Here is a 12,659-nt window from a genome sequence, read left to right on the forward strand (position 1 = left end):
TTCCTCAGTAATGTAATATCCTTTTAGTGTTTCATCTGCAGATGTCTACTGCTAATCGGTCATAGTTGTGTTTTTGCGCTTAATCAAAACCTGTTTAGGTTGTTTCTTCATTTATATTTGTATTAGTCTGGGCCAGATCCCTTACACCATTGACTGAAATGCATTACTTGACCACCATAGAGTCACCACTGTGTTTCACTTATGGTTGCAGACGGCCATCAGTTTACTAGTCCCTAACTCTTCTTCTGACATACTGGTGTCTTTGTGAACTGAAATGTTAAAATGTGGACGTATCGTTCCTAAGACTTTTAGCCACTGGTTCATCTTAATTGCCTTCCCGTTACAAGAATGTAGTTTAGTGCCAAATGCAAACCAAACATTTCACTGGATTTCCTTCTATTACTGAAGGAAATTATCTTTAAGAGTTGTTCATCAGGTGGAGACAGCTTTTTGGCACTTTCACTGCTTTTTTGTCTTCACCTTTCTGAATTTCTTCAAGATGGTTTTTTTTTCTGATGGTTTGAACACCCCATAATGAAAATCTTATTTTTGGTTGTACTGCTCACTGACTATATAGTCTTGTTGATATAAAACTATTAATTTCATGTCTGCCAAAGTGGAGGAATTTCCAAGTCTAGTAGTTACCATCCAGTTCCCCTGTTAATCTGTTAAATTCAAGCCCTAGCCCACATAGTTCAGTTAATAATGATCTCTTTAACGTGAATTGGTTGTGTTGGTGGTGGAATTTAATAAATAAATATAAATTGAGGAGAGGTTTGGGAAGCAAACCTATGTTGTTGTGGCCATCTAATACGATACCAATTTTGGAAAACACAAGAACCTTTTCTTACTTTTTATTGTGTCAGTGTTTATTTATATTTATTCTAATGTTCAGTGGTGTTTTCACTGGCAAATAAGTGCTTACTGCTAAGATAACTATCTTTAAAATAATTTTCTTAGGTTACCCAAGACACATATACCTATCTGTATTTTTATTTATCACAGTTTTTGTTGAAATTTATTTTATGTTTGTGTTTGTTGCTACATCACACAATTTCAACTAGATGAGTTTTTCTAAATATTAACCATGATACACAATGTAAAAAACAAATTGCTGAGAAATAATTTGGGAATTTTAATTTTTTCGGTTTATGTTAATTGCCTGATTGAGGAATTATATTTTTGTTTTAACTACTACTGAGGTTTTCCTCATATCATTGGAAATAAATATTTTTCTGAATTAAGTCAAATAAAAGCAGGATTTCAAGAGAAAACATAAATCATCTCAGCATTAAAACAATATACACCATATCTAATGACCAACTGATATTATAAATTACTGTCAGTCATAAAATAATTATCCAATGAATATTAGGTATGTTTGTATATATTTAACACAGTGTATTAGACTTTTCTGGAACAAATGAAAGACTAGTCTTTGTTAATGCCAAAATTACTTTACATATTATGTTAATTCTTATGTAAATATTATTGATTATTATAATATAAAATACATTTTAATTTGCTTTTAGGGTGTGCTACTGGTATATGATATCACAAACTATCAAAGTTTTGAGAACTTGGAAGACTGGTTCTCCATGGTAAAGAAAGTTAATGAAGAATCAGAATCTCAGCCTGTTGTTTATTTGGTAGGAAATAAAAGTAAGTTTTTTTTTTAGTATTATTTGTTGTTAATTTTTTATATTTAAAAATGTGAAAATTTACTTCCTGTTTTTTATTGTTGGTACTTATTTTAAACATTTACTCATGTCCTGTTTTTTCAATAAGATATATTTTGCTTTAAACAAATACACAGCTGATTTTTTTTTTCACTCAAGTCATGGAAAAGATGTGCATATAATTGTTTATTTTTTTCCAGTTCTTTGTAATTCAATGGGTACTCATTATGGGTTATACATGGAAGCATGCTACATGCATACTGACTGCAATGTATGCCAAGTCACTGCTGATTAGCTGAACAGCTTCACTGTTGAATTGCATCCTGGCAGTATGCCATATGAAGTACATTTATTCAAAGCTGCAGTCATGACACTGGTGCACTGGTTTTTGTTAGTGTGGCTTGTCAGTGCAAGCTACAGTGCAGAGCTACAAGTATGTGATGCAATCAAAATGAGTAGCCATGTATTACAGCTACCTAAAACCTGTCTGGCCTCCTTCTATTTACCACTGCATATATTTTCTTAGTGTGATAGCAGCTTCCAAAAATGACTTTCACAATGGTGATTCTGGTATACCAGGCACAATCAAAGCTGTGACTCTACAGCCTGAGTATACACCATACTCCCCCTGCTCCGTGACACATCTGACAGTCTTCAGCAGCAGTGGATTATTTTATTTAACTTTCTTTGAAAACAGTTTTGAATCAGCAAAAAACAAAGAATTGTTAGAAGAAGAAGACAACGACGAAACAGAAATATGAAAGGTGTCTATTATGAAAAAGGTAAAATCTTCAAGTACCATAGTTTCAGTTGCAGCAGGTTTTTTTCTCAAAGAAAACTGTAATAATCATTTGTAAAAATTAAATCAAGGAGCCCCATAGGTGTCAGGAAAAAAAAAAAAAGTTTGAATGAATTAATAACTCGTTCAAACAAATTATGAACTCATTTGAACAGATTTTTTTTTCTTATTTCAGTGGCTATTTATTTTTCCTGGTACAGCCAGCCAATAGTTTCAGTCTATTCTACGCTGATAACTTCTTCTGTGTTTGAAACCCGTTTCGGGACTCCTCAAAAGAGCTCCTCTCCAAACTGGTTCCTCTTCCGGTCCACTGATTTTCACTCTATGCCAGGAAATCTGTACGGGGCTCTGTAATAAGAACTGGACAGCAGGGGGGGGGCGGGGGAATAATAATCTGTTTGAACGAATTCATACAAAATGGGGCTCCATACTACTGAAATAAGAGTCAAATTAAAAAAATTTAAATAATCTGTTTGAACGATTTACATAATTCATTCAAACAGATTTTTTTTTTTGGCTTGACACCTACAAGGCTCCATTAAAAAAAAAAAAAATTGTAGTGTTGCATGTAAAAGTAACATTTTATTTTTTGTGTTCTAAGTTAACACTTAGGCTTTATTTTAATTACTTAATGCAGCTTTTTCTGTGATGGTAATCTGACATGTAGAAATGAAGCAGTTTTGCCAGAATCTGGTGAAAGTTTGAATTTACTTTTAAATTGTGGTATTCTTAAGCATGAGTAATAAATAAAGGCCTTTGAATTTGTTTCAGACCTCTGTCTGACACAAATTTAAATACCATTGAATAAAAAAAATATTAATCATCATTTTATTAACACTTGAAACATTCATGTTTCTTAATATCTACTGTATATACTTAGATTTGTAACTATTAGATTGTTGGAGTTCATGCAACTAACATGTTTACTTAAGTGAAGGCTGGACATTCTTTCTGTTTATAAAATGTATTATCTTAACTGGTCATATTTAAAATGTATATTATTCATTAATATACAATCATTTTGTGAACTATTGAAGAGTGGAAGCTAGCTACCATCATAGCATTATAAAAAATAGATTGGTCAGAAACAATGTTAAAGTTTTTCATCACACAATGATATATTAACGTCCTTGAAGGTACCAGCTTACAACATAAACTTTTAATTTAAAATTTTTATTTTTAAACAGAATTTTCAATGTTAAATTGTGTGGCCTAGTGTTTTTTGAATTTAACATTTTTAAAACAAATGAACATAAAAAAGATTTAGATATAATTATAGCAAAAAATATGTGATTGAGAGCACTTTCTTCCAAGGTCAAAATATTCCTTTAATATTTATTCAGTTATTTTCAAGTATTTAGTTAATGAAAAGAAAAAAGTCATACCCAGTGCTACCCACTCAAGAATTTATTATCTTTAAATTGTACATGCTTAAATATGTTCACCAGGCCTGCATGGTTGGAAGTGAGAACAGATAACAATCATTAATCATAATATCTTCCACATTCACATGTTTACATCGAAGTGTTCGTGACTAGACATTTACTTTGCTAGTGCCTTTGCCTGGGAGTGAATGTGCAAAGTGTTTTTCTACCAAGCACCCCCCCCCCACCCCCACCTCCCACATTGTACTGGATGTCACATTCCAAGCAAAGTTGTTAGTCTCTCCAGTTTTCTTATAATCTGGTTTGTAAGCAGGGCCCTTGAATGTCAAAGCAACATTCTGTCTAGATTTATTGTAAACAGAAATTAACCCAGGTTGCATGGGAGCTACGCATGTCTTGATTTATGATCATAGAGTGAGTCGCTGGGGCACTGGTTATCTACAGAGGGGTAGGAATTATCAGACACCAGTATGTTTGTGATGGATGAATGATTTCTGCTGCAGAAACGTAGCGATATAATCCAGATCTGCTTTCAAATAAAGACTAATAACTTTGGTTTTTAAACATTCTTTTTGACAGATGGGGGGCAAGGAGAAGAGTGCATCAACTTTAATTAAAATTTTGACTGTATGTTCTCTTTAGTCATGATTAATTGTTACAGGAGTGGTATCTTTATACAGGAAACTGCCTGTTGCTAATTTTCTAAAATGAAATGTTCTGTTTAGCACTTATTTATTTTTCGTCCCTTATCCAGATTATGATGGAATTAATGTGCATTGTAAATTCCCATACATTTTCAGGCACACTCTCTGCTGAATCATATTTATAAACTGAGCTTCACTGAGCATACTCTTTTTCTCCAAGGATAGAAATCTGAGAAACATTTGTATGTTTTACTCCTACAGTTTGAAAATACCACACAAATTGCTCTACATGGAGCAATCAATTATGATTTGACACTTTATAAATCCTTGAACCTCATACAGTCTTACTTTTCAGAAGGAAAGAAAAAACATAATCTAGTTATCATGTGGGAATAGCATACAGACATTTCTGTTTTCTTTTCCTTCAAGACGTTACAAACATGCGCTTAAAGTATAATATACACTTCAGTAGCCTTGAATGCAGCTTATTATAGAAAGAAAATTAATAACAAGTATTTTGTCAATTAGTTAGTGTATTAAGCAGTCCATCATTTGAAAATGCGCATAACAAGCCCTATTGTCTATATTATGTACATTTGTGTGTTTTCTTGTGCTAAAACTTTTTTCATACATTTTATTCTGTATTTTGTATGCTATTTATAATTTAAAGGAGCAGCTTATACCTTTATAAAACAAGTTTTCTTCAAGAATATATGAATGGTTTATGCAGTATCTAAATTTGTCCAGATTTGCAATTATTCTGAAATATTTTGATATGGTAAGCTTTTAAAATTTTTGACAGGTATTAGGCTGGTATTGATGAAGATGGCTTCAGAATTTTCAGTTTAAACAGAGTATTGCAAAATTTTACTTTCTAATACTGGAGGCAGGAATAATTTAGTTTTTAAATGTAGCACAAAGTTAATCACATATACAGTATATACAGATTTTAATTAAAGATTTATTTTATGCTTATGATTATGTTATGATTTGTTGGTTTGTCATGAAATATACTTCGTAATGCCTTTGTTCTCACACAATAAAATTAGTGATTAATTCTGATTTAGTAATAGTTAGCTTTAGCAAGAAACAAACTAATATGCTATATTTATTCATACTACTTAACTAAACGTATTTCAGAGGGATTTAGCAAATGTTTTGGAAATAATAAACCATTTTTACATTAATTAACATTTGTTAACACTCCTAGGGAATACCAGTGTATAATCCTTATCTGCTTAAACATTAGTATTTTTAGGTAACATATACAATTACTACTTTATCTAATGACACAATTTATACTTATTCAACTAATTATTCTCTAGTGACCAAAACTAAACAATGTTTCTGGCAATCTGTCATTATGTTAACTTTCTTCTCACAAGAAAGAAGAAGGGGCGCAGTGGTGGCTCTGAGGCTAGGGATCTGCAGTGGCAATTGGTTGCCGGTTCGAATCCCGTAAAATACCAAAAGGGACTCTGCTCTGTTGGGCCCTTGAGCAAGGCCCTTAACCTGAAATTGCTCTGTCCTGGACATGACGTTAATCTGTATCCATTTCTGCATGTAGGCCCTCCAACCTGCAGGGAAAAACTTGGGGGTTGGTGGCAGAACTGGTACTCCAGCCACCATAAAAAAACTCACTCTGTTCTACTCCATCTGAGCTAGTGTGGTGCTAACATACACATTCCATACAATCAAGTAAAACCTAACAAAACTAGATTCAAATCAACCCCCACCCATAAGAAAGAGAGGAGGGCCAGCAGTCAGAGTAAAACTATTGAGAGTAGTAAAGAGAGAAAGGAGTCTTTTCCTCCAATTTAAATGCTTATTCTAAAATATTATTGATTAGAATAATTAGAGACAGGTTGGAAATCACTGTCTTCAAATAGTACTAGTAGTAGCAGTAGTATTATCATGTTCATATTCTCATATATAGAGCAGAGTGAAATTTTTAATTGCATATTTGACTAGCATAGAACATGGAGTCATGAAATATAATAATGTAATAAAATATGTTACTTAATAGATCCTGCCCTAACAGTAACCTAAGAAACAGTTAAAAATTGAAATTTCATTACTAACAAGGATTGCTTTGCTTGCTTATGTGCCTGTCTTGTCTGCTTGCTCCTACTGGGAACACATGAAAATAAACAAAACATGCACAAATACAGGCACTGAAAAGTTTAAAAAACAATGAGCTAAGTACACTTAGAACTGTATAATCTATTTCAGTGTCACATGGGGCTGTAATCATCTTTTCAGCTGTGGACACAAGTTTTTATCAGCTGTGGAGATGGAACCAGCCTATTGGGCCTACATATGTACAGTTCGTGGTAGAAATTTAACATCTTATTAAAGAAAGAAACATCCTCTAACAGGACAATTCAGTAATCAAGCAGGAGAAGAGCTGTTCATGGTATCTTTTAATTACTCATCAGCAAAATGCCTTAGAGGCAGCATTCTTCTAAAGCAGTCTGTTACAGCATGGTCAGAATAATTGGAGAAACAAAGAATAGAGGTTAATTTCATAAACTATTGAATTTACATACCATGTCAATAAATGCATACATTTTACTCTGGTTGGTTTGTTGGTGATTTATACACCCAAATGATTTACAGCAAACCCTCGTTTATCACGGTTAATCCGTTCCAGACTCTACCGCGATAAATGAATTTCTGCGATGTAGGATTCTTTATTTATAAATCGAATATTTTCACAGTTAGAGCATAGAAAACCTGTTTATGGCCTTCTAAATACATTTTTTAACATTATTAGAGCCCTGTAGACATGAAATAACACCCTTTAGTCAAAAGTTTAATCTGTGCTCCATGACAAGACAGAGATGACAGCTCCGTCTCACAATTAAAAGAATGCAAACATATCTTCCTCTTCAAAGGAGTGCGCGTCAGGAGCAGAGAATGTCAGAGAGAGTGAGAGAGACAGAGAAAAGCAAACAATCAAAAATCAATAGGGCTGTTCGGGCTTTTAAGTATGCGAAGCACTGCTGGACAAAGCAGCTGCAAGGAAGGGAGCAATGTGAAGGTAGTCTTTCAGCATTTTTTAGAGGAGCGTCCGTGTCCTCTAGGCCAGTGTGCGAATAGCCCCTCTGCTAGGAGCAGAGAATGTCAGAGAGAGTGAGAGAGACAGAGAAAAGCAAAAAAATCAATACGTGCTGTTCGGGCTTTCAAGTATGCGAAGCACCGCGTGGGAAGCATATCGTATATCATTGAGGAGTTTTATTTAATACATAATACGTGCTCTGATTGGGTAGCTTCTCAGCCATCTGCCAATAGCGTCCCTTGTATGAAATCAACTGGGCAAACCAACTGAGGAAGCATGTACCAGAAATTAAAAGACCCATTGTCTGCAGAAGTCCGTGAACCAGCAAAAAATCTGTGATATATATTTAGATATGATTACATTTAAAATCCGCGATGGAGAGAAGCTGCGAAAGTCGAAGTGCGATGTAGCGAGGGATCACTGTATATAAAATAAAAGTCTGTATACTATATTCTGGTTCTTTTTATACCTTTGAATTGAGCCACCACCCTTGAAATTTCTGTGCATATAACAAATTTCCATTCTGGCTGTTTTACAGGACATCTGCTGATTTCTTAGTCATCTTTCAGTACATTTTATCTGGTTTACCGATATGCCTGCAAAGGTTAGGTTACCCTAAAATTTTTCTTCCATACCTTCCACACTTACTCTCATGCATGATCAATTTAAAATTGCCAGTTCAGCTAAAGTGCACATCATAAGAACATAATAAATCATTCTAATGAGAGCAGAAAATCTAATGATTTCCTTGTAACATGCTACTTAAATGCATAGTGTATTTTGGGAGACAGCTTACGGCATGCACAAGTATTGCCACAGCAACCCTATGATAGAAGGAAAATGAAGAATTGAATCTTGGAAAACAACAGAGCAGTGCAAAACAGCCACCTAGTTGTCAAAACTCACAAACCAATCCTGTTTTTCCATAGACTTAGGCCACATGAACATAGCTTGCTTATATTCTTGCATTGAAATAGCTGCATCAGATTAGGACATATGAATTCCCAGCAAGGATCTAAGACCTCTATTCAGGTCTGTATATTACCATGCACCCATACACATTATCTTTGTGAACCAAGGACCTGTTTGACCCCATAGCTCATAGGAGAGAATATATTGGTCACTACTGGCCTGAGGTGAGAGGCATGGAAAGATTTTGTGGCCAAGTTGTTTGCAAAGGTGTCAGTCAGTGAATGTTTTATTGGTTGCAATGCAGTTCTTACCCATGTTTGATTCTTTTTTTTGTATGTGGTTTGTCTTGTGTGTGGCCAAGTAGTTGGTAGATGCAGACTACTCAGTAGGTTTGCTTTGATAAACCAATTGAGTGTGAGGTATCTTTTTTAAGTAGATTCATGCATACAGTATTTTGAAGTTAGGATAGTTTAATTCCAGTACACATTCCTGTACAAAATTCCTTCCACAAATGAAAAGAAAACATGACCCTCTTTAAAAGGTAAGATTTTTGTATTTTTATTTTAGGTTATTAGAACAATCAAAGAACACGGCTATATGAAGAAAAAAATCCAATCATGAATACCCTTTTAGCCTTTGGAATTCTTTTGAGTTAAACAAGGTAAACTGCAGTCAAGAACTGGTTGACCATAACCAAAACAACCACAAAAGTTGCAGATTTGGAGAAATCAAAGGTGAGACTCTATCCAGTATGCAGTAGTCTACAGCCAGTATTTCAAAGCACTATTTTCTGCTTTAAGGAATGAGCTTCTTACAATGAATTGCCCTGTCAATTATTTTACCTATTGTAAACTATTAGTTTTTCCCTGAAGAAGGCCAATTTATAATATTCTAATATTTACTTTGTTCAGTTTTTGTAACCTAAACTTTAAATTTAAACCTCTGGCAGTTTACTGCTTACCTTTTTACCACTTTATCTCATTCATTGCAATTCAACTGATTAAATTTGAAGAACTATGAAAATTGAGGTTTTCTAAAACTTTTGACTGGTAGTGTATAGTGCTACAGGGCTGATTGCATTCAAAATCACAATTGCTCAATTCAAAGTTTTTCGAACCAACAGAATCATTGAATGTGCTATATGGTCTTTTTTAATGTACAAGGCAAGTTGCACTGAATTAAAAACCTTCTGCACCTAAGTAGATTACAATTAAAATTGGAGGAATAGGTGATGTATAAAGCTGTATGTAACAGATATTTTAAATAATTTACACATTTATGTGTGTATATTTGCTCAAAAGGAAAGGGTACACAACCTATTTAACTTTGCAGGCAGCCAAAACAGCCTATTTGCTAGTGTAGTGTGTTTCGGTTTCCATAAGAAGGCTTTAGCTTTGTGTGCCATGTTCAAATATCATGTTTTATCTGTCTCACTGCACAAGAGACTGTCAGCATTTAAGAGACCAGTTATCATGCTCACATTTCTCCATTTAGTGAAACTTCACAATTGCCAAAATGAACATTGGCCCAAAGCATTTATCAGTTTTATTGTTCCTTGACAGTGGTTCATCCACCCACATGACTTATCTGTCATTCCACTACTATATGAGAGAGTTTGATGGGGAAGTAATTGCTTACATTAGAGATGTGGTTTGGCTTCTCATTGTTTATCTTACCCAAAAATGAGTACGTTTGGCTTGTAAGGTGTATGGAGAGGTCATGCAAGGGTCTGGTCCCAAATGTAGGGAGTAATGATAATAAATGCTATAAGAATGCTATGTATTCAAAATAACAGACTAAACCAAATAATTGACTTCTTATGCATTTATTTAGATCTTTTTTTATCCAGAACAACCTAATGGGTAATAGATTGCTACAACTATAGTTATGAAATGATGGTTTAAATCAAATGGTTATATGGTATATAACCATCAGTATAACATATAAAATATCCTGGATAGGAATTTTCAGCTTAAACATATTTTACTAGAGAATATGGTTAATATATCAAATCATTTAAATTTTGTCAACATTAGATATGTAGAAAGTGTTATTGTGTTACAAATTGATATAATATCTCAACTGGCAGATTATGAGAATGCTTCCTTTCTTATACTCAAAACAGATAAAGAAAATAATTAAAAATTCCTCAGATAAGATAAATATTCATAATTTTAATTAATAAGGATGTATGTTCCCAACTCATTTAAACTATTGCCTGGAAGTTCTCTATGTAGAAGGAAAAAATATAGAGTATAATCTCAAGAAAATATAAAACCTGAAATGAAAGGAAATCGAAAGGAAAAGCTTGAAATGTGTACACAACACTCTCATGCAAACATCAATATTTCTAAAAGAAGACTTGATGAGGTAATATGTGCATACTTATAACAACTCTAACTCATGCATACACATTTCAGAGAAATGTCAAAATGATGACAGTATTGATCAAGTAGGAAAATGCAGCCAAACCAGCTAAATAGCAACTTGCATGTATAGTAATACGTATCACCAAGCTACTATTATATTGTGCATTGACGTGACAAACATTTGAAACCTTACAAGTGATAAATATCATGTTCAGACTGTAATTTAGTTCCTAATGCTGCATATTTGCACTTTTTTGGTTTTTCTTCAGTTTGTGTCAGTTACCTGTTGTCACTTCTGAAGGACCTGGCAAACAGTCTCAGGGAATAGCTCTGCCAAGTTTCAGTCCAGCATGTCTGCTCTTTGGGAAGCCATTAACAGACCGGGAAGACACTGCATCCAGTTTTCATATACTGTAGGATGCACATACTGTACATAAAACATGTTTTTGCCAATATAAAAAGGCAATTTACAGCAGCATCTGGTTCTCATCTAACAATCTGAGCAATTTACTGCACCCTTATTGCAATAAGGGCACCTAGTGAGAATGAAGCTGCTCTTGTTAGCCATGAGCAGTGACATTTCATTAATGCACAAAACATCTGTGATGTCAAGGTGAGACTGACAAATATAGTGGCTCAGTGGACTGGGTTAGCTTCATTTATTTTAAGGCAAAGTAACTTTGACAGAAGGATGATACTATATGTGGTGGCTGGCTTATTGGTAACATAACTGGCTGAACCCTTACTTTTTCATATGACCTCTGCTGTTTGTTGTGACTACCCATTCTGAGGCTGGCACCTTACACCTTTCACTGACCCACAGAATGCAGAGGAGAGGCACTTTAATAATGATATGATTTTGTGCTCTCAGTTGTGGCGTGCAGCTGGATACTTTCGAATGCAGGTGGTAGTCTGCTCTATTATCCAATGAAGTTTTGTTGCATTGTGATTTCATATGTAAAATGTTGATTAGCATGCTCCATATATGGATGTTTCAAGGTGGCTTTCAAGGTACATTAGTGTTATTACAAAGTGGTTGTGATTTATAAAGAAATGTGAGTACACCAGGTTTTATAAATCTGATTTTTTTTTCTGTATGCATTTTTCTGCTTATAAATAAGGCCCCTAAACTGGGAAATAAATGGAATGGAAAAACAAGGTTGGAAACCATAAAGTTACTTTTATAGGCAAAGTTATACAGTATGATTTTGTCAAGTTTTTAAAATATAGTTATTTGTATGAAATTTATTTTTACTTTAAGTACATACAAAGCAATTAAGTAGTTATTTTTTACTTAATTTAACCCATTTGTTTATGCTGTTTTCTGCTTTTAAATGTTTGTAGGATACATCAGTTCAATGTAGGTGCTCTTAGAAAAGTTTTTGTTTTCTCCCTTAGAGAGTTGCATTCATGCAGTTTATTATATGATAAAATAATTTCAAGAAGTGACAAAACAAATTTTTACTGATTTTTATAATTTTTATCATTTGATACTTATGTAGAAGTGATCCTCAATTGTTATTAAAAATTCTTGTATGCTGTGCTTTCCTTCTTGATTAATAAACAACTTTTTTATTTTTTTTAATGACCTGGGTGAATTAATTAATTGTTTTATTCTAATTCCAAGTGGAAATTCGAAATGACTTTGAACTGTTCAATTACAATTAAGGCCATATTTTGAGAAGTGCATGTACACTCACTGGCCAATTTATTTGGTACACCTTGCTAGTACAGGTAATAATTCTTCAAGTCATAGATTCAACCAGGTGCTGAAAACATTCCTCAGGGATTTTGGTCCATATTGACATGA

At 33.7% G+C, this 12,659-nt stretch overlaps 1 protein-coding gene across 2 annotated transcripts in view; it reads left to right on the plus strand.

Moving 5' to 3' along the window:
- The window catches only part of rab28 (RAB28, member RAS oncogene family), a 214,408-nt gene that overhangs the window by 114,702 nt on the left and 87,047 nt on the right, over positions 1-12,659 (plus strand). For both annotated transcript variants that reach the window (XM_051928656.1, XM_028801812.2), the window contains exon 4: positions 1,533-1,662. In XM_051928656.1, coding sequence (XP_051784616.1) covers positions 1,533-1,662 — 130 coding nt within the window. The remainder of the gene's footprint in view (positions 1-1,532; positions 1,663-12,659) is intronic.

Source organism: Erpetoichthys calabaricus, chromosome 5, assembly GCF_900747795.2.
Source record: "Erpetoichthys calabaricus chromosome 5, fErpCal1.3, whole genome shotgun sequence".
NCBI classification, from domain to species: domain Eukaryota; kingdom Metazoa; phylum Chordata; class Cladistia; order Polypteriformes; family Polypteridae; genus Erpetoichthys; species Erpetoichthys calabaricus.